Source organism: Haliaeetus leucocephalus, unplaced genomic scaffold, assembly GCF_000737465.1.
Source record: "Haliaeetus leucocephalus isolate CR32 unplaced genomic scaffold, Haliaeetus_leucocephalus-4.0 Scaffold678, whole genome shotgun sequence".
Taxonomy (NCBI): Eukaryota; Metazoa; Chordata; class Aves; order Accipitriformes; family Accipitridae; genus Haliaeetus; species Haliaeetus leucocephalus.
Genome location: NW_010973114.1, coordinates 2128916 through 2151387, shown reverse-complemented (window position 1 = coordinate 2151387; position 22472 = coordinate 2128916). Strand labels below are relative to the sequence as shown.

At 44.3% G+C, this 22472-nt stretch overlaps 1 protein-coding gene across 1 annotated transcript in view; it reads left to right on the top strand.

The window, feature by feature from the left end:
* The window catches only part of MDGA2 (MAM domain containing glycosylphosphatidylinositol anchor 2), a 244219-nt gene that overhangs the window by 111867 nt on the left and 109880 nt on the right, over nt 1-22472 (top strand). The window contains exon 7 of the mRNA XM_010579851.1: nt 8992-9285. Coding sequence (XP_010578153.1) covers nt 8992-9285 — 294 coding nt within the window. The remainder of the gene's footprint in view (nt 1-8991; nt 9286-22472) is intronic.

Sequence of the window (22472 nt, the reverse complement as noted above, 5' to 3'; positions counted from 1 at the left end):
TGTGTTGTGTGCAAGTCATGGGGAATCTGAAGGCAGAAGATGTTAAAACAGCAACAAAAAACCCCAGTAAAATAGGCTTATGGTAAGCAAAAAAGAGAGATGGATCAGGAGAGTGTGTTAGTCTTTGTAAGCGATCTTATTCTCTGCCTTAAATATTATATTCAAAGCAAGAAGAATAAGGCTTTAGGTGATGTATGGTCTGCTCTGTTCAGTATGGGTTCTTACGCTATCTTTATCCCCCTAAAATCAGTATCAGTACAGTAAGAGATGTAACATCTGTCACTTCTGGCTTACTCTCTTTTCATCTTCCCCCTGGAGGTAGTATTGTGCAGTGAAGTGAGTTGTTATTTTGGGGGGGGAGGTATTTTACTTTATTCTCTGGCTGCACTGCTCTGAATTTCTACTAGAAGGGCTGGATGGAGGAGATGGTGACCCTTCTTTTCCTAAAAGAGCCCTTTCTACTGTTTCACTCCTACCCAGTGTGGGCACAACTATGTGTCCTACATGGCAAATATGTCAACCAAATTCTTCATCTCTGGGTGAACCTGAAGATGTACTGAGCATGTACCACCCCAGGGGAGGCACAGCCCAAAGTGGGTCGTGGACTTTGGGCATGAGGACAGGGCAGGCTGGTGGCCTCCAGGTGTGCTGTTCCACCTCTGCAGCTAGTCATGTCGACAGACAGATTTGGTTTTACTTAAGTGCTGTCAGAGACAAGGAGAGAAATTCTTGAAGAACTAGTATATATGAGGTTGTGTCTGCTCCCTGCAGTATGGTAAGAGGGCTTCCCTGTTAAGTTAATCAGCTATCTATTAAATAATGAATTAATTAAACATCCAGGCTGATGTGTTAGGACATGTGGCCTTGATCTGTTTGTAAAGTATGTGTCCTCTGGTCATCTTGTTCCTCCTTTGATGATACATAAAAGAGACCTTCATTTTAGTTCTAAATGTTTATTAAAATCACAGTACTGCCTCTTTGCATAATGAAAAAATGCTTTTTGTGAGATAATTAGTGGTCCAATTAAGATATTTGTAAACCTTAAGCACTGTCCAGAGTGATCATTCACGGGCAGCCCTGAGACATACCAGAAATTAGACAGACGTTTCATTATTGCAGTAAATTGATTATTTTTGTAAGCCATTATCTTTGGAGTTTATCTTTGAAAGGAATAGGTGAACAGAAGGGACAGATAAATGCTGGATTTTGTTAAAAGGCTTTTCTTTTATAGTTCTATTTTAGTACTTAATGTACAGAGATTTTTCTTTTTAATTCTATCCCTGGGAGCTGCCGTCCTTTCCCATTGCACAGCTTGCAGCACGGCTGGCCAAGCTGCTTGGCTGCCTGCTCCTGCGAGGATGGGGGCAAGGACGGGCGATCTCCTGCTCTGCAACCCCTTCCCTCCCCAGCACCTGGTTCCCCCCAGGAAATCTGATTTCTCCAGGATGTGCTCATCCACCGCGGATTGACTTCAGCTGGGTTTCTGGGAGCAGACACCCTCTTTAGCGGCCACATATTGCAGAGTCTCTTTATTCTTCTCTGGAGGGCTGTGGAGTTGGCTCATCATCTCGCATTGCATATGGCTCATGGAGCTCCTCAGCATGACTCCTGCGAGATCACTGAAAGCTAATTTGGCTAATTTGCCGCTGGCTGTGTATGCTCTCGGTTGAAAATGTGCCTCTTCAGAGTCTACTGCAGAATAAGGTGGTGTTTTAAGGTATTAAAAGTATGTTGAGGTATAAGAACTGATTCTGGAATTATTTTGCTGTTTAAGTAGATCTCTTATACAAGCCCCCACCATGAAATCTGTAGTTGATATTCATGTGTTCACTCGCAATTAGAAGTGGCTTCTGCCCAAGAAAACATGGGCTGTGGTGCTTTCTCCTCTTTGTGTATGGGTAGGACAGCACACAGACAACCAGAGCAACGAGAACAGAAAGCGACCGTGAAATCAAGACATGATTTCCTTACAGGTCGCTCGATTTACCTTCCACATGAGTAACTAGATAGATCCTCTTTCATGGTGATGAAAGGTTAAAGTAAATTCTCTTGACTTCAGCTGCTTTTCCAATCATTTGGCTGGATCAGCAGTCTCCTCCGGGGCTCTTCTCTCACCTCTGGAGACCCTTTCAGCATATGCTCCCCCATATTCCCCAACACTTTTTCTAAAAGAAATGCACATTAAGGGTATACTGAGCAGTTTTAGTCTCTGTTTACAGAAATGTCTACAGAACCTGAATAATTACGGCTTGCTGCCCTTCAAAGGCTAAATGATCTTGTTCAAATACGTTTTGTGTACCAGCTCAGCTTCCTATACCAAAGATCAGTCTGCCCTGTCTTAAAAACCCCCTCTGTCACATAAGGAGTATGAATCATGAACAGGGATCGAAATGCATGTCTCTGGCAGAGGATGATTAATACTAGAGATTCAGACCTTCAAATTAATAAATATTAGAGAAGGAGGATACGCAAATAATTTCACCTCTATCTCCTAGCCTGTACAGTGCAGATTCTTCAATATTCCTTATCCAGGCTGGTTTTAAATTACTTGAAGAATGTGACTACCAACACTTCTTTTGGGAGATTATCTCTGAGTAATCTCCAGTGCGGATTATTTCTTGATATTCAGCTCAAATACTCCTTTGCTCTGCTTTATCCTATAATTACTAGTTATTACCATTAGTCCGTTTTAAGCAGCCTGATCACACTAGCCCACAGCTCCTCCCAGCCCACAGACTCCCCATCACTGCTAAGCTTGGCAGTCATTGCTTCAGGGCTATGGCTTGCCTTTCTGCTTGTTTAAGGCACCTGAGGAAATACAGAAGTGATAATACCCCTACTTCACCTGTGCCACCTGTAATCCCCAGTAAAGAGCTCAGGAGTCATGCTGGTCCCTCCCAAGCCTGCCATGGGGTCCCCACTTCTAGGGCCTCCTTGTCCTCCTTACGCTGGTCGTCTTCTGCCCCTTTGAACGATTTCTGTGTAAGCAGATTCTTGCCTCTGCCATTGCCTCTTTGGCAATTAATTAAGCTATCTGGAGGTTCAAAACAGGGACGGTGACTTGACCCATCAGGACTTCAAAGATCTAGGGTAGACTAGAACTAGGTTTTGTCTACCTGACTGTCTATGCAGTGAATAAACGTATTAGGCTCATGCATTTTGGCTTTTTCTTTGAAATAGCTAGTTTGGTCTTGTCCCAGTTCTCCTATAGACACAGTGACTGTGATGGATCAAGGATCCTATGGAATTACAGTAGAACTACCACAGGAGATCAGATGGAAGGGTCTAGTCTGGTTTTCTATTGCCAGTAACAGACACATCTGCCTAGGGAGCAGTTTAACACAAAAAAAATAAAAAAGAGGACAAGAATACAGTGATACCTTCTGCCATCTGACCTTCTGGTGAGTCAGTGACTTTCAGTGGCAAAGGTTGTCTCAGACTATTCTATTTAAGAGCCAGGAGTGGACATATATCAACAGTAGCCCTTTTATGCGTGTGCCTCTACCAATTTCAAAGGATAATACTATGTGGTTTTAAAGTAGGTGCTACTCCAGTGTTACTAACGCTTTTGTTTTTCAAGTGATAACCCTCTACTTTAGGAAACAGATTTAACTGCTAAGAGTATTAACTTCTGTTTTAAGCCACTTGCTGCATGAATAAGGTAATGTTTGTTGTTTCAAATATAGAGTTTAGCTAATTTATTATTCAGCACAAGCAGGAGCAGAGTTGACCTTTATTTGCAGCAGGCTCTGTAGCTGGTGCTGCAGGAGACATGCTGATGCCTCAGCGGGGAGGGCTGAGCCCCTCCAAGACTCTTGGCTTGTGCCACAGCAGCACCTGCCAGGAGAGGGAGGCTGGCACAGCTGGCAGCACCCCGGCACAGCTGGCAACACCCTGCTCGCTTGCTTGGCACTTCTGCTCGCTTGGCTGGCACCCCCCTCTGCTCGCCCCACTGGCAGCACCTTTGCTAGCACGCCCATGTTCGTGCACGTTCGGTTGCACACCCTTGCATCTTTGGTCGTGCACCCTTGTTCACGCACCTTTGCTCCTTCACCTTTGCTCGTGCACCCTTGTTCGTGCACCCTTGCTCAGGCATTCTTGCTTCTAGTAACAAGTGATGGGATGAGAGGAAACAGCCTCAAGTTGCGCCAGGGGAGGTTTAGATTGAATATTAGGAGAAATTTCTTCACCCAAAGGGTTGTCAGGCATTGGAACAGGCTGCCCAGGGAAGTGGTGGAGTCACCATCCCTGGAGGTATTTAAAAGTCATGTAGACATGGCACTTAGGGACATGGTTTAGTGGTGGACTTGGCAGTGTTAGGTTGGACTTGATGATCTTAAGGGTCTTTTCCAACCTAAATGATTTTATGATTCTATGTTTCTATACCCTTGCCCACGCAGACTTGCCAGGCCCTCCTCCACAGCAGGCTCAGCCGCCTGCTCCCTGGTCCGGGGGCTTCCCTGTGTCTTGGGTTGTAGTAAGGGAAGAAAAACTTTGAATGATTATTTTCTCCTCAGTTCTCTAGGTCTCCCCCCTGTCGCCATCTTCCTGATTGCTCTGTGGGCATTGCATTGATTTGAGTATCTTTTGTGGCTTTTTTTTTTAGCGTTATTGCTTATGAAAACAAGTCACACATGATCAGGCTGCCAGCGCCTGTCAGTTGGTGTCTCGCAATCCCCCACACCCCCTGATATTTTTTGACCCTGTAGCTAATTTAAGCCAAATTTGACAGCGGAGTAGACAGCTCAGAGATAATTAAGTACCTGCAAGTTTGTAAAAATAAATAGGTGAGTATAAAAAGGGAAACCCTAGCAAAACTCCTCTCTAGGCAAAGGTTCAGTGTTGTCCTCCTTCCTAATTAGACAGTAGAGAATCAGCATCTGAGTCAAGGGGGACCCTTAGCCATAACCGCTGTGGTGGGGGCAGAGAAATACTTCATGGGAGCTCGCTGTCTTGGGCACTGTCAGTCAAATGTGATACATGAAAGCTGCAGCCAGGCTTCTTATTTATGGTATTGCCCATGAAATGATGTGTTTTAATAGATGGCCTTGTCCCTCACCTCTCCTTCTCTGTTTCCAGTAACAAGAACATTAATAAATACAGTAAACCATAATAATATATTAACTGGCTTACAATGTGACAGATACTGGTTGTGCTGCAAAATGGCACAGGAGAAGATGAGTCAGGGTATTTTAAGGTATCTTTCCATCTGGGGTACTGATACAGCCTATCTTATCAGCCTGCCTGCAGACCTCATAGTCTAAGGTCCTTATCTTGGCAGTGTGCAGTTTTTGCAGTACAGTTATCTCTATTTTTCAGAAAGAAAACCGAGTTAAAGAGAGGGTAAATTACTTGCTCACAGTTGCACAGGACCTTTTTGGGATGCATCTTTTTTTTTTTTTCCCCTCAAAAATGTGTGTTCTGTGCCATTCACTCTCCTTCCTCTCAAATGCCTCCAGAAGCTACGTGTGACCATGAGAAGCAGGGTGTATTCTTTCCTGGTTCTTCCTTATATGATTCATAGCTTGCTCTGTGTACAGATTTCTGAATTACCCCTGCCTCTTGGTCTGAGGTGCTGTTTCTTGCAGCTGGCAGGCTCCCACAGCTGGAGCTCAGGGCTGGTGCCTTCCTGCATCCCCACAGTGCAGCTACATGGGAAGCAAGTCTTCATAAATCCCCAGCTGCACTCTACATCTCTGCCCCTGTTCCTCTCTAGGTCCACATCTGGGACGCACTAAATTTGTCTGTTTACTCCTCCCGTGATGAGCTTAGTGAAGGAGTTTCTTAAACCAGAGGAACATTGTGGATATCTGGGGAGCAGCTCCTCAATTTATTTGTATCCCAGCCCTGTTCCAAGTGCAGCGTTGGGTCAGCCTCCACCCATGAAGCTGGCTTTGCTGCCTTCTCTCTCATTTTTTGTCTCTCTTCTGTCATGCGTTGCCTTCACGGGCAACATTTGCACAGGACCACTTGCTGTGCCAAAGGCAAGTATTGCTCCTGGCTCAGTGCTTGAGATGAGAAGTTACAGCCCTTGCTCCAGCCAGAAAGTGGGTGATTTCTGACGCTAAGATGGTGTGATTTTATAGTCCAGACCTGTTGCTCTGATGGCAGTCTGAAAAGAATGGAGTCTGGAACAGGCTGCCAGGACAATATGTCCAGAAATAGGTCTACACGGACAACTACCAAAGGGAAAACTCACGTCCTGGACCCATCTGGACCATGGGCTTGCAAGCAGAACTGTAGATAGTGCTGTAGGCTGGTACATAGCAGATACTTTGTTTGAGGGTTGTGACCCCACAGTCTTGGCCTCACGGTTCTCACGGTCAGTGAATCCCTGAGACGGGAGAAGGTTGTGCTTCCCCAAGGCAGCTGGAGATGCCGCAGGGGCAAGGAGGGAGAGGAGAGCTACGAGGGAGCCTGCAGCATCCGTACCAACTGGGACATGCTTTGATCTAAGCATGTTCACAGCAGGGAACAGATCCACTGCCCAGGGGGGAAGGGAAAAAGTAATTTTTTTTTTTTACTGGTCCAGACAGAGCTGTGTATTATTTGATCGAAGCTGAGAAACCACAAGCCAGGTGAACTGGAAAAAAATGTTCAGAAGGAGGCTCCTTCCTGCAGGCAGGCAGGCAGCACACAGCGTGCTTTCAAACCTTTCTCTTTAAACTGTATTTTCCTTCCTGGAACAATACCCTTTTCCCAGTTTAGTCTGTGTTTTCATAAAGCATTGCTTTAGAAAGTGGTCATTTGGTATCTATCTGATGTGCTGGCTTTCAGAGAGAAGGTGGAGAAGTCCCACCACAAGCACCTGGCTGGTGCAGGTCCAGCACAAGTACCGTGTACTGCACAGCAAGAGTGTGGGCTGTAGAAATGAGGGAGAGGTAAGGGCACACATTGATGGAGAAACGCAGTCAGAAGAGCTTGGAGAAGCCCAGAGCAGCACCCGTGCTCCTTCTGTCTCATCCCTCGCCACCTTCAGCACCCTTTTCCCTCTGGTGGAGCTCTGACAAGACTGCTTCCGTGGCTTTGAACCACCCTCCCCTCGCTGGGGTGGACCGTCATGTCCTGCAGCCCTTCCTCTTCAGGGGCTTTTGGGCATCTTCATGTGGTGGTTCTCCTCTGGGCTCCCTCCAAGTGATCCAGGTCTCTGGGACACTGGCCTGCGGTCAGAACCTGCTATGGCACACACGGGCATAACTGAAAAATAAGAATGTTTTATTAATGTTGGGAATGTTTTATTAAGTAGTCTTTCTCTTTTACTTTTTTCTTCTTTTCTCTTTTCCTTCTTTTTTTGAAGTATAAAATAATTTTTCCTTTACTCTTCTGTGGAGAAAGTTATTTCCACTTTTGCATGTCCCACCAGATTCAGAAGGAGCTATTAAAGCCTTCAAAACAGCTGAAAACAGCGGTTTGGTACCTCTGAAAGTCCCTGACTTAAGCTCTGATTCCTAGCAGGCTTATGAGGTCTGTAGACACAGGGTAGATCCCAGGGGAAAACTGGAACTATTTCTCACTGGTACAAGTCTGTTGTTTCTGTCTCTGGGGGCCTGAAAATAGCCTTTGATTATTTTTTCCTGCAGACAGGAGTTATGGTGCAGGCTGTATTTTGTCAGTCCTGGCATTGAAGCAAAGCAGTTGAGGCCAGGACAGCGTGGAGAGGTAATGCTCCTAGGAGGGACTGGTTTAAAACAGAAAGCATCTCTCTATGTGATTCAGAACAGAAGACCCATAAAGGCAGCCCAGTTTTCAGAAGGCATGAAAGGAAAGAGAGGGTGGGCAGTGATTAAATCAGGCTTTTCCGTATCTTCACCCACCACACGGCAGCCCGCGCCCTCCCGCTAAGCAAGGGGCCACGGTGCCGAATGCACCATGTGTGATCTGGAGATCAGAGGCAGCTTCGGAGACGGCGCTTTCATTTGTGTTGCGCTAAGAGAGGAGTAAGAAATTGGCTATAAACCCAATATAGGTATGATGAGATGGGAACGACAATTGGACATGGCAAAACCATTCTCGTCATGTCGGCAGAGCTTGCGGTGCTTTGTAATTATTAAATGCTGTCACCAAAACGACTGAGGCAGAGGGGCCGCCTCTGATGGGACTGATGGTGGAAGCTCACTGGGATGCCCGTCACGCAAACACCGAGGCCTTTGCCGGGGTGCCGTGCCATTTCTGTCCTGATCGAGCGCCTCGCACAGCGGCATCCCTCCTGTGGCAAGCGAGATCTTCTCCTCCCTGCCGAGGGCTGGCGATTCAGAGCCGTGACTGATAATTTGGAGAGGCGCTGGGGGCAGTTAGGAAGTCCTGCTCTTGCAAGACTGCGGAGAGGATGAAGGATGGGTCCTTGGGCATCACTGCTCGCCATGCAGCGGTGCCAGGTATTCCTGCTCCGAGGGGTTGTCTAACTCCTGCTGGAAACAGTTGCTCACTTATTCCTTCCAGATATGGTAATGCAAATCTCTATGAAAAAAATACCACTTTGATAAACCTCCTGTGGTAGAAAGATGCCAACAGCCTTTCGGTTTCAGGTGTTGAATTCTGAGCTGATTTCTGAATTGGCATGATTCTTCCTCATTGCATGGCCATTAAGAGCTGGATAAAATCAGCAGCCAGTCTGTTATAAAGAAAGGTTCTTAGTGCCAAATACTCATAAAAAGGAAAGCCATAACTTGCAGTGATAAAGTGCTAGCTGTGACCGGTGGTCCAAATGCGCTGATGTACGCTGGTACGGCATATTGGCATGTCAGAGACACACAGGGAGGCAAGTGTCATAGCTGGGGCTGTTAAATCTTGTTTTAACCACTTCAAGCAGCTGAGGACCTTGTCTCATAAATATAGCAGCATTGCATAGTCTTCCAATATATGTAGTCAATATGCGTTGCTGTCTGTGTATAAATTCTTTCTTGATATACAGTGACGACTGTAACAAGCAAGAAAGCCACCTGATGTCTCTGTAATGCTAATGGTTGAACCGTCTCTTTTTCTCTTTTGAAGTCCCACCCAATTTGACTGTTCCTCAAGAAAAGTCACCCCTGGTCACCCGGGAAGGGGACACGATTGAGCTGCAGTGCCAGGTGACAGGGAAGCCCAAGCCTATCATTCTCTGGTCCCGAGCAGACAAGGAGGTCGCGATGCCGGACGGGGCGATGCAGACGGAGAGCTACGATGGGATCCTGAGGATAGTGAACGTGTCCAGGGAGATGACGGGAACCTACAGGTGCCAGACCAGCCAATACAATGGGTTTAACGTGAAACCCAGAGAAGCTTTGGTACAGCTCATTGTACAGTGTAAGTAGACCCTTATTTTCTTTCCATGTGGTTTTGCTGAGAAAAAGAAGTTGATTTATTTCTCCCCTAAATACACAGCAGCAAGAGCCTTATGGTTGTTACGTTTTTGATGCTGTGTTGTTTGGCTCTGTAGTTCCCCGAATCCATTATTTTAATGTAAATATAGAAGTAAAAATGACATAGGAGTCCCATTTATATTAAAAAAAAAAGCGTGAGGCAATCATTATTTTCCCGATGCCTAGCTTTAAATTTCTTGACACGGGAACAAACATATGAGATAGGACGACATATTTCTATAAATGCAGGTCTGATGCTGATCTCATTTGCTGATACTGTGTAAAACAAGAAGAAAAAAATGAGAGAAAGAGCTGTTCCATCTTAGCTGATCTGCATGCAGATCTGCATGCAGATCTGACTCTGAATGTGAACCAGCAGCATCAGGAATGAGAAGGAAAACATAAGGGGAAATCAATTATTTTAGAAATGCTCAGTGTTTATTATTGGAAAATGAAAAGTCTGGTTTGATATGGTTTATGGGGAATATTGAGCCATTCTTTGTTGCTGTGTATCTGATAAAGATGTTCACTAAATGACTTTCATGTGTTCGTTGTATCGTTGGTACTTATTTTCACTTTTTTTATAAAGTGACTTGAGCAGCCCTCATTTATTCCGGTTTCAGATGCCCAAATATTATGGCAGATTTGCTTTTTAACAGTGTTCCGTGCTCAGCACAACTGACCTCCTTTGGGGCCTCCAGGGATGAGATGCTGCAATATACATAGTTATTACTAATAATCAACTGATTTGTTTTTTCCAAGGTCTGTTGTATAACAAATTATTTATGCACTTGATTACATGTTGTGGTATCTACAGCGCTTTCATCAGAGCTATTTACTGGTGTGCCGGCACAGCTTTTTATCAAAGCATGCTTCTGTCCCAGCCAGCAGTCACGTGGATTAATGACACCAAGAGCCTCCTGAGAGTCAAGCCTGCGGGCAAGCTGGAGCCTTCTCGCTTGGGCTTCTGGTCGTGGGTTCATCTGCATTAGGACTGCCTTCATCCCACCCGCACTGATGTATCTCAATTTGGAAGCAGAGGGGTCTTTGGCTCCCTCTCTAGAGACTGCAGAAAATGACTTGGATCTTAGATCATCCTCCAGAGAGGTCTGTCTGTCCCTAGAGAGCATAAAAGGACCGTGGGGGGATTAGTCTCCTACCGATGGCACTTTTAAAGCAGATGGATCGTTTTAGGGAAGACTGGCTCCTGTAGGACTGAGTGGGCTGGACCAGTCTGCACGAGCTGCCTTAATTCAGAGCTGTGGTGGCACTGGGGAGCCCTCGCTGACACAAGAATTTTTACTTGTGTCATTATTACTAGGATCGTGGTTATTCTGATAATAGCTTTTGTGGTTATCATCACTAGGACTACTCCTGATGACACACGGCTTCTCTTTCATATCTCCTGTAAGAAGCCGTCATCATTATAGGTGTTTAATTTTAGCTGCATGGAAAAGGTGATTTACAGAAGGTAAATGTCATGAAAGGGTAGAAGATGAAAGACACGGAAAGGCAGAATGTAGGATACGTGGATGGGGCCCCAAGTCCGTCCTGTAAATGGACATGTCACCAGGGCACCGGTCGTTGTCAGGGCTGATAGAGCTGGTGGTACCGTGTCCAGGGCCCTCGCGGCATGAACAGTGCGAGAGAGGGGGGGTTGATGATGGGGAAAATGCAGAGCGCGGCAGCACAAAACCATTGCAGGGATTTTCAGTTGCTGCAGTTTATCAGGTGTGCGCACAGAGGCTGGGTGTGGTATATTTTGGCTACCACAGCTTTGCTGGGACTTATCTTTGCTATCCATTGCAAAAGTTAAAAGCACAAGATTGCTCAGTATGGTTATAAATTAGAGAAAAACAGGGTTGTGGTAACTTGCTGGCGTACTCCCCAGCCTGTTGCTCTTGGGACGCTGGGTTGGGACAGCTCAGGAGGACAGCAGCAACACGGCTCATAGAAATGGTTGACTAAGACTAGTTCTTCAGAGAGCAACAGTGATGGGTGAGAAAGGTGATAACGTGCAAGATTTTTGCACAGCTTGGAGTAAAGATTGGCCTGTGTGGTGTTGCAGGCCTTGATGATCTTGAACGGTGGAGAGGAAACATGAATAATAAACTCAGTAAGAGTTGATTTGCAGACTGCCCTGTGAATCTGCGAACAAGAACCGCTATACAAACAGGGGAGCAATGGTCCTCATGAATAAGGAAGAGGGAAAGTGGCTTCTTTCCTCTTCTCTGTCAGTGATTTGCTGTGGGAACTAGAAAAAGATTTTGTTTTCTGGCCACTTGGATCCTCCATCTTAGCCACTTAGTTTATATTCTCTTTTTGTCAGTGCCCATCATCTTTTCCATGTGTCCGTACAGACTCCAGCATGGTTATTATAACATCCTGGTTTGGGTTGGTTGCAATGATGTGTGGATAATGGACATGTGGATGATGGAAGCTTCTTCAAGTAATTCAGTTCATGTACAAATACACGTGTGGAGGGTGTTCCTGATAAAGCAAGACCTTCAGTGGGAAGGCTCTAGAGGTAAATCCACTCAGCTGTGTTACAAATAGAAAACCCACAAAGTAATGGCCAGGGCAAGCTGGCTGTCCATCCCCAGTGCCAAGACGTTCTCATCTCATTCCTCAGGCTTGTTATGAGCCCAGAAGGAGCTCTGTTTCATGTGTTTTCTGGTAATAAAAGTAATTTTCAGCTTTGCTTGCTTTTTTTTTTTTAAATCCTCAGAAGCTCACTTCACTGGGGGATGCTGGAAGAACAAGTATTCAGAAGCACTCTTGACATGGCTCAGTATAACAGCTGTGATGTGTCCCACATTTTGCCCTGGAAGACTTTATTTCAAGTCTGTCACAATCTTAGAAACTCTTCTATTTATCCAGTGGGCTCGGCATCATTTATTCTGGTCTCCATTTCAAAGCTTTTAAGCAGATGCTGTTCTTTGTTAGAGGAAGGGATGGTTGAGTCTGGGTCTTAGGGAATGTTTCCCAGGATATGGATGAGGATTTCCCACCAGCTGCACTTCTTCAGGACCTGGGCCAGTCCCTGGTGGACCCAGTGGGATGACTCCCACTGACTTCCAAAGGCTGGTGGATGCATTGCTGGGATTGCTATTATTTGACAATATTTTACTGGTGGGAAAAAAGCTCTGGTTTTATGTATTTTTAGTGCTGTGTTAGATGCAGTGGTTCACATATTCTGAAAGAGGTGAGAGACACAACTTGAAAATGGTTATTATAAGCAGGAGTATAACAGGTATTTACAGGAGATTTTTTCTTTAATCTGCTTTTGTTTAGATTTCTACTCACTTTATTCAGACCCTAGCAAGTGACAATTTGGAGATGAATGGACAAAGCAGATATATAATGCTTTGATTATTTTTCTTGCGGGAGGAAAGTACGTGTGTTCATATCAACTTCAGCATCATTTCCATAACTAGCACAGCATGTATTCAATTGTCATAAAAATCAGTTCTTTTCAGTAATTTTGTAATATTTATTTTAGATGCTTCTATCGGTTATAAACAGGGAAAGATATTTAATGAAACACTTTTATATAATAACTCATTGATTTGACTTTGTATATGGTACATGGGTGTGTAAGCAGATATGTTTGTGGATGTTGGTAGCTGGGTACATTTACATTCTCTGGGGTGTCAGAAGAGTTTCTACTCGTGAGAGTAGGACTTTCTGTCTCACCAAAGTGGCATATTGGTCTATTTTGTTCCACAGGGCAAATCTTTCAGTGGAACTACTGCTCTAGGTCACATCTGTTGGTTCAAACTAAAGAAAAATTAAAGATAAATTCAACGATAAAGGCATTTTTTTAATCTGACCTATTCTCAGTTCACCTGACCAGTTTTAACAGAGTTTTTCTTTTCCTCGTGCCTCTTTTCCTCTGCCATCCCCTTAACCCCATGCTCAGTAATGCCAGGATCCCGGACTGTGAGTTCTCTGGGAAAATGGCTGGTTTCTGTGCTTTGTCACAGTTTGGCCTCAAGTTGTGGTTTAAGATTTTTTGATTTTTCACGCTTACCATCAAATTCTGAAAATTCTAATAGGAAGATGAAAATGCATGACGGATGGGAAACCAAAAGTAAAGGAAGACTCACCCCTCCTAGCCCAGGTCTGCTGGACAAGACGTGGTCGGTGTGCTTTTCGGTGCACTTTGCGTCATGCGATCCTTGTCATGTCCTGAAGTGATTGCTCAACAGTAAAATACAGCAAAGTAGAGACTTGTTTTCAGGTGTAATTGAGTAGACTTTAGAAAGGAATTAAACCGAAAATTTCAACCATCTGAATGTTAGGTACCTGTGCTCCCTGAGTGGCTATGGAGAGCGAAACATCCTCAGAAAGCAGCAGAGCCTGTCCTAAGGAAAGTGTCTGGGATGGTTTTTCTTTGTCCCAGTTCCCTATCTGCAGAATAGAGATAACAGTTCCTACCCTAGAGGTTTTGGAGATGAGATTCTGAGGATGCTGTAGTAATGAAAGACACGCAATATCTGATTTGATCAATAAATCTCGTATCCTTTGCTTATTGCTATTGTTATCCTGTGGTGTTTTCTCTTAGGTGCGTTGGCACTCATCACAAGCTACGGGCTTTACTGACTTTGATCTTTATTGTTTGGCAGATTTTGTGAGCGCTGCTAGCTTTTCTCTGAGAGATTAATTAGGATCATGGAAGTATGGCACCAGCAGCAAGAAAAGCTAAACACCTTCGGTGGGATTTGGTCGCTGCTGTTACTGTAGTGTCCACCTCCTGTGGGAGAGTGGAGAAGACCTCTGGGGGAAGAACAGGAGTAAAACGCTACTCTGTGAAGTGCTTGAGTTCATTTCTCGCTCTTCCTTGCCTTTCCCCACAGAATAAAAGAAGGATGAAGCTAGTTGTGATGCTAGGGACAGAGCTGGGGGAGGTCTCTCATCGTAGGTAAGTCGTCAGCAGAGCCTGGGCTGTGAAGTCCTGCCGGCACGTGTTTCCCAGGAGCCGTGCAAGCAGAGACGGCCTTTGGAGAGCAGAGGTTTTTGCAGGACCCGTGGATGTCGTCTTGGTGTCTCTGCCCTGGAGAGGAGCAGGCAGCACCAAAGAGCCCGGTTTGCTGTGCAGCCGGCTCCTTTGCGCCCGCCTTTGCAGGGACTTTCTGCCTGTTTCTTACCCACAACTGGGCTCTTTTGAACGTGCTGTCAGCTATAGTATGGTCGATGTGTGAGCCCTTCAGAGAACGGCATTGATCCTTCTGTGTCTTCCTTCTGCATTTTGGAGAGCTTTTGCATGGGGAAGGCCATTTGCTGGGTCCGGGAGGATCCCTTCAGCAGGTTTAAATGACACGAGCAGTTTACTGGGAGCCTCCGCGCTCACCGCGCAAAATCAGCCTCGCAAAGCGGCGGTGCCGGCGTTTAACTAGTTCGTCTCCCAAGTGGGGCTTGCCGTGTGCCTGCGAGTGGGAAAGGGATGCGGAGTGGGGCAGAGGAGGCACGTGTACAGCTGTTTAGAGACCTGTGCAGCGGCACTGTCGGTGTTGTTTCGGTGCTGCAAGACACGCTGCTCATTCCCCCCAAAGCTGATGCTCGAACATGAAAGATGCTGGTCCAGATGGAGCCCCAGCTTGTGCCTGCCCTTGGGGGACCCATCAGAAGCCCCACCAGCCGTGAACCTTCCTGCCTTGAGCCCAGGAAGGTCTCCAGGACGTGGGCTCCTTGCTCTGAGTCAAGGGGGTGGCATCGGAAAAGGGAGGGCTGTTCCAGACGTGCGCTCCTAAAGGCGGCTTGTCCCAGTTCAGTTTCAGAAGGGCACTAAGACAGGCGAGTGGAAAGTGGGAATTAAGTGTGGTGACAACACTCGGAGCTCTGCACCTGCTCGCAGCGCCGACCATTTTCTTGTGTGCAAATTTGAATAAGTAAAAGTTTAAAAAAAAAAAAAGCCTGCTGTTGGCAGACAGGATGCAATCCAGTAATAATTTAAATGCACCACTTTTATTGCTGGAAGAGAATGCTCGGGAAATAAAAATGCCATCAGGTACAATATAATCAAATGTTTACATCGTGTACCTTATCAAGTGATGATAGCAGGAAGGATAGAATCATTTTTCACAGTGGACACTGCTGCCTGTTGGGCTTGCGTTTTATATGCTCCAGTTTTACTTTGGTGCTACATAAAATATTGTTTATAATGTAAACTGTTTTCCAAATGCATTGGTCTCCAAGTACTTGTAAAGCCTCTTAAAATATCAAAGATATTTCATGGTAACCTGGTTGTCAGAGCAGTTGGCCACATTGTGATGCTCTGAATTTTCCTTTCAGTTTGAGTTCCAGTTTATGTATGTCATTCCTAGTCAGTAATAAATTCTAAACAACTAATGAAATCACACTGAAGGGGAACGTTCTTCAGGGATTATATCTGAAATGGAACAGAGCTAATTAGTAAGAAATATGAGGCTGAATTATGATCTCAGGTGCATCATTGCAAATCTGGAGTGTATCAGTGGGGCATAAATTAGTTGTTCAGGTTTTACATCGGCAGGAGAGTTCAGAACTGGGTCCACTTTGATTTGATTGTAGATGTTATTTGCAGCTGAGGATGGGAAAAAATAACCTTTTATCCTTTAGACAGGCAATTTGGCAGCTCAGAAAAATTGCCATATCTATTCTGTGACTGTCTAAATATGTGCCTGCTGAAATATTTATATGTAAATATTATATATTGTATTAATAATGAAATAAAAGGTTGTTGCAAAAGAAAGGAACGAAGTGTTCTCCATCCAAAATAGAAGTAGAATTAATGAGCTTAAAACTCCTGGAGATTTAGGAAAGTAATTATGAGAAACTTTTTAACAGGTAGGGTGGCTAATCCCTGCAGTAATTTGCCAGGAGGCTTACAGATTCTGAGCCCATGGATGGAGTTTTTGAAGCTGGGTGGGCAAAGCCCTGCAGGGAGTGGGGGTGGGCAGGAAGGGGGACGGGGACCGGGATCACTGCTCTGGTTTGGAGATGTTCACAGTGAGTTTCAGCTTCAGAGAAACGTGCCCTGTGGTTCCCAGGACCATGACAACAGCTCATTACTTAGGAAGATTTTTGCACTCCAAGTTCTTCATTCGTATTGCTGGGCAGAGCCAAGCGTGTTAATGGTATTGTTTCGTGAGTGGGGACCAGGAGCGCAAGTAAAACTCCCAGAGAGCGAAACATTCTAGATTTTCAAATCTCCTTATAAAATTTTAACTGTGAAAATGTATTAAAAAGGGGGTAGTCAGGGAATCTCTGTAGATGAGAAGAGTAATTGAATGGGGAAAATGTCTTTATTTTTAAATAATCATTGAAAGCTATTTTTAAGCAGGTTGAAATGATAAAGGAAATCAGTATTTATATTTTACATTCATATTATTTACATCACAGTTATGCTTCTTTTTTTTTCTTATGTTATGATTGAAGATTTGAGTGGAAGAAGCTGATTAGTATTCAGGACAAGTGTTATATAACCCAGTACATTCCCAGACTGTTGGGCTTATTACTTTCTGAATGACTTCCTTCTCTGTAGCTAGGATTCGGTTTTGATTTAGGGTGGTTGTGGTGGGAGAGAGGGCAAGCTAAAAGAGGGCTACAACTCGGCCTTGCTACTTTTATATTTCTGCTCCATTTTTCATGTCTTTTTGGAGAATGGGAATTAATAAATTACCTTAACTTCAAAACTTCAAAATATACGTTGCTCCCATTTGCCTTTATAGTTTTGGTGTGCTTTCTGAAGTTGCTTTCTCCATCCTGGTGCGTTGTGTTGGAAGAACTCCGCATCCCTGGGTTGCAGGTTTTTCCCAGGGTTGCTCTCATATGGCATAGATCCATGCTGCCTACCTGAGCCTAAAGATTTGGTCTGCCCTATGGAAATATATATTTAGGCAGTTGAGATATTTTTACCGCTGTTCTTGCGTTTAACCTATGGGTAGAGTTCCCAGCTCCTTAGTTCTTAGACTAGAAATTTTCCAGAAAACTCTCTTACTGCTTTTATGTAAAACAATGGTCAAAATATCTTCTATAAAATCCTCCGTGAAAGCTGATAGAGAATGATTTCAGCATAGTGCATAAACAGTTATGGCTTTCTATGTAATTTATCTGAACGGAGCAAGGGAGAAAAAATATATGGAAATAACTGATGGCTTGATCAGTAAAGCAAAATACTAGGAGCTTTTTGACATTAGCAAGGTCAAAGGCAATGTGTGTCTAGTGACCTGGAGAAGCAATGAATATGCAAACATTGGCAACATGGAAAATTGTAAATGAGAATGAGACCATTTGAATTTTTTCTTATTTAATATTAAAACTATAGTTGTTGAGAGAACCTCCTGAGAGGTATCTTTTTCTTGTTAGAAATTCCAAAAGACAGCATAGCAGCGAGTACCCCAGAACCTGCAGCATAAACACAGATGTTATTGGAAAAAATTGAATTATTCATAGAGGTTTCTTTTTGACAATTGGTTGTGTAGAAGATAGTCTTACACCACAGAGCAGTTCACAGCAGTGTCTGAGGGCAAGACCAAAGACAGTCTTCTAGACAAAAAGGTTTTTGGTTTTTTTTAAGAAGTGAGAATGAGAGGAGGAGTGGGAGTAGATGTAAATGTTGCATATCTATATTTAAAATATGAAGAATCTGAATAGGTTGTCTTTGAATGCTCTGCTTCTCCTGGAGATGGCAACCAGGATCTGAGTAGTCAAACTGATAATCTTGGGAGAACGGCACTTTTTAAACCATCAGTATTTCTGTCAGGTTTGTTCACAGAAACTTGCTCTCTCTTAACCATGGTAGCTTTTTGCTGACGCTGGCATATCGGTACTTCCAGCTGTTTCAAGTTAGCTCCGTGAAGCTGAGCTGTCCCCTTGAAACTCAAGAGAGGGAGGATCAGCATGAAGCAAACAGCATCTGTGTTCCATTAAAAACCTTCAATGCACATAAACGGTAGGTTGAAACGTGGTGGAGTTTGGGGTTGTTCCACGTCCGTGCAAGGAGAAGACTGTCCCCCCAAGAGCACGTGGATCCTCTGATCTGAAATGCCACCAAGCTGGGCAGGAGGCCGCCGGTATAAACGTAACCCTCTGAAGGTCGGGAAGGTCTTGTACGTGCGTCTGTCCCCTCTATGGAGAAGCTATGGAGGAGAGCGCACGCACGGTTAGATAAAATCCCTGGCCTTTACGCAGATTTGGTATCCCTGAAGGTCTGGGACACCCAGGGACATCCCTCTGCTCTCTGAGTCACGCTTGGGTCTCTTTTGGGGTGAGGAGTTTCCAGGGTGAGAGTGATGCTCCCTCCCGCTTCATGGCCATGCTAAAGCCCTGCAGAGCTGTGACAGCTCTCGCTGCCCTCGTTTGTGGGATACTGGTTTCATGATTTCTAGGAGGACACCCTGACACTGGAGCTTTCTTCCTAATTGCGTAGCGGGGAGGGGAGGTACTGGGGAGATACGGCATGGTTAGGTCCTGCCTAATCGGACAGCGCTCTGCTCCCACCTCGGCAAGGCCAGCGTTAGTCCCTTGACTTGCAAACGAGTGATTAATTCCTCCTAACGGTGCTGTTCTTACACAGGGACCCTGTCAGAGATAACACAAGGGGAGGAAAAGCTGGTAGCACCCACGTTCGTTAGCATGTCAGCTTGCATAGCTGCCAGATATGCGGCACCTCCTGGAAGGAACCAAAAAAAAAAAGGTTGTTTCTTGGAAAGGCTTCCATGGGCTTTTGAGAGCTAATGGGAAGGACAGTGGGCTGTCCGTGGAGCTTTATTTCCTACATGTGGTATTTTCAAGAGCAAAGGTTTTCTTCTGGCTTTGTATTGTGCATGAGGCCATGTCCTGTTTTAAAGAAACTATGTTGGGATATGATAAGAGACGCAAGCTTCACAATTAATAACTATTTAAGAGATAGGAATCAAAGGCCAGATGTACACAGAGACTTACAACCAAAAAGTTAGAGGGAAATACATAAGACTCGATGCTAGGGCTTGTGGCATTCAGTGAAATCCCTAGAAATAATCACAGCAGAATGAGAAAGAATGCTCCAGGAAAAAATAAAAAATATAAGTTTGGAGAAAAAAAAAAATACTACAAATATCAGCAAACACCTTTATCCTGTCTTTGGCATTTTAAGTTATTTACCTCCTCTTGCCTCCTTTACTACTTTCTTAGTAATTTAAGATGCTCTTCAGCAGTGTCCTTATTTTGGCTGTAAAAAGTCTTACACAAAGTTCAGGCACAAACATGGGCTTTCACCAAAGCAAATTTGTAACAGTCAACAACCAACCAACTTGTGGAAAGGTGAATTGGAATAATTAGGTTGGCCATTCAGCTATTTTTTTCTGCCATTGGCCATTTTAACTGAATAAGATGCTAGGTAAACATATTTCCTTTTTTTTGTCCCATATTAGGAGGCTTACTCCCATAATGAAAGAAATACGCATTTCAACTAAATCTGTGATTGCAAAGTGAAGCATTAGAAGTTTAAGGTTATTTGGATTGACATAGGCACGCAACTGATTTTGTCCATGACTGCTTCTGTGTAACATCATATATTTGTTTACATGATTATTTATTTTGCTTTATAAATCACTGTCTTCCTGTCTAACTTTTGAATGTTTGACTTTGTGACTTATAAGTGTCTTATAAAATAGAGTCTTTTAAGGCTATATACATATTTAAAGAAAGGTTGCCACTTTCTCTGTGCTTCCTCATGGCAGATTTTATTTTTGTTTGTATTACACGGACATGTTGTCCACTGTATTAATATGAAGTTTTGCAAATCATTTTACCTGAGGAAAAAATGGCGTCAGCAAGCACATTCCTTTCACCCAGCAGCAAGAATGAAATTAGACCTCAGTTGTGCTGGTACGTAATCAGGTTTTTCTAATGGAGCTAGTCCAGAGGACGCTGAACTCATTACAGCAGTCACTGAGATGTTGTGAAAGCTGGGAGGATCTTTGTGGCTCTGGGGCAGTGATGCTTTTTTGGAGACCCTCCTTCCTTGGGTCGCTCCCATCAGGCTTTGGAAAAATCTGTGTTGTCCATGTTGCACAAGATCCTCTTGTGCTCTTCTCCTCCCAGCAAAGACACCACATTATGAGTTAAATTACTGAAGACGATGGGACTCTTGCCGGCGGCATCAGCGGATGAAGGGTTTCAAAGAGCACTGGACACGTAAGGTTGTGCATCTTCTGTGTCAATGGCTTGGTAGGGTCTGGATTTAACCTTGTGCTCCTTGCACTTTGCCTTGCTGCTCAGCTCCACCACCCTTCTGGAGAGCATCTCTCTGCCTGGTGCAAAGAGATTTAAATCATGCCTGTTGTTACCCAGCAGCAATTCCGTGCGCTGCTCTGACCCCAGTTTCTTGCTGTGCAGACCACAGTCATCTGCCACGGACGGTCTTTGCAGGCTGGCGGCAGCGTTAGTAAGCTGCACGAGTTGCTTTCTTGAGGAAAGTTTATGATAGAAAATTCCTAGTAACAGGATTTATCATGCTCTCCTTCTTATATTCAGAAGCTTTCCATGTAATAAAAGGGAAATTTCACACCTTTCGTTTACTATTGGGTCAGTAAATAAAAAATTTGGAGAGTAAACAAAGAGGAGGCATATCCTATTTCTTTTTTTTTTTTCCGAGGAGTTGTTATTTCTAGGTAGTCCAGGCCCTTGAAAATATATTCAAATGATTCACAATTGATACATATTTCTCACTTTTCCAGGCTCCTTTGTAGTTACTATGCCCATTAATACATATTCTTATCAATAAAACCATTTTTATCCCTGTTTTAATCAACTGTTTCCCTCAAGGTGTAGCCGCTTATCCAGATTTATTTTATCATTCAGATTTATTATTGGTACGCTTTCTCTTTTTTACTCTGTTTGTAACAAGTAATAGACTGTATCTATCCTCATTTTCTTGTTTGTGGCAGAACTGCCTTGCACACAGAGGGGCAGGGGCACAAGCAATGCCCACTCTTCGTTAGCATGAAATGACAGGGGACTGACCTCTGCAAGGAGGGGTGGCTATTTTTTCTCTTGGAGGTCGCAGTTTGCACTGGAAAGGCCAACAGAGGCAGTTTCTTCTATAACTTATTTTGTAAGGGGAATTACTATGTGTTTAGGCTTACAACATAAAACCATGCCAAGCACTTTCATCGGTGAAGAAGCCTATTCCTTCTTGAATTATCTCATTAGATGTGTTTTCCCTGTATTGTCTTTGGTACCCTCAACACATGCGATTGTACTTTGAGAGCTATGGAGGCAAAACATAGGTATGTCTACATATCTACTTCATTTAAATCTTTGGTGGTATGAAAAGAGAGGCTGTTGGGTTTTTATTATCCTTTTCAAACTAAGCTTTGTAACTCTGAGCCTGGAAAACCAAACATCTCGCTCTGTTGGAGGGAGTTGAAATTGTAAAGCTATATTAACAAAAAGTATATTCTTCTCAATGTATGCATATGTAGGGCTTTCTGAAATTGCCAGTGTCGTGGCTGTGGTGCGCCGGTGGAAGCTGCCCTGAAACAGCCCCACCTGGCTTCTGAAATGCATCGGTCAAAACTATTAATGTTCTTCAGCCTCCCCACGCTCTCTGTCCGTCCCTGCCCTACAGCTCTTTGTCATTCAGACCTCTGTACAGTTTAAGCCCCTTACTCTTCATCCAAACCACGGTGGGGATGGAGAGCAGTTTGTCCTCTTTGGGTTGCTCCTTACCTAGTTAGACTGTTGTCTTGTCAACCTTCAGGTTTCTCTAAATGACGTGGACCCATTTCCTGCAGATTTCCCTTACACGCTGAGTTGTCTAGGTGTGATCACTATTGCTATTTTCATCCATACTCTCTGAGGTTAGCCCCCATCTTCTTGAAGTGTGTCTCCAAGCCTGGTGTCCTGGTCTCAGCTGGGATAGAGTTAATTGTCTTCCTAGAGGCTGGTATAGTGCTACGTTTTTTAGTTAGTTATGAGAAGAATGTTGATAACGCTGATGTTTTCAGTTGTTGCTAAGTAGTGTTTAGTCTAAAGTCAAGGATTTTTCAGCTTCTGATGCCCAGCCAGCAAGAAGGCTGGAGGAGCACAAGGAGTTGGGAGGGGACACAGCCAGGACAGCTGACCCAAACTGGCCAAAGGGGTATTCCATACTGTGTGATGTCA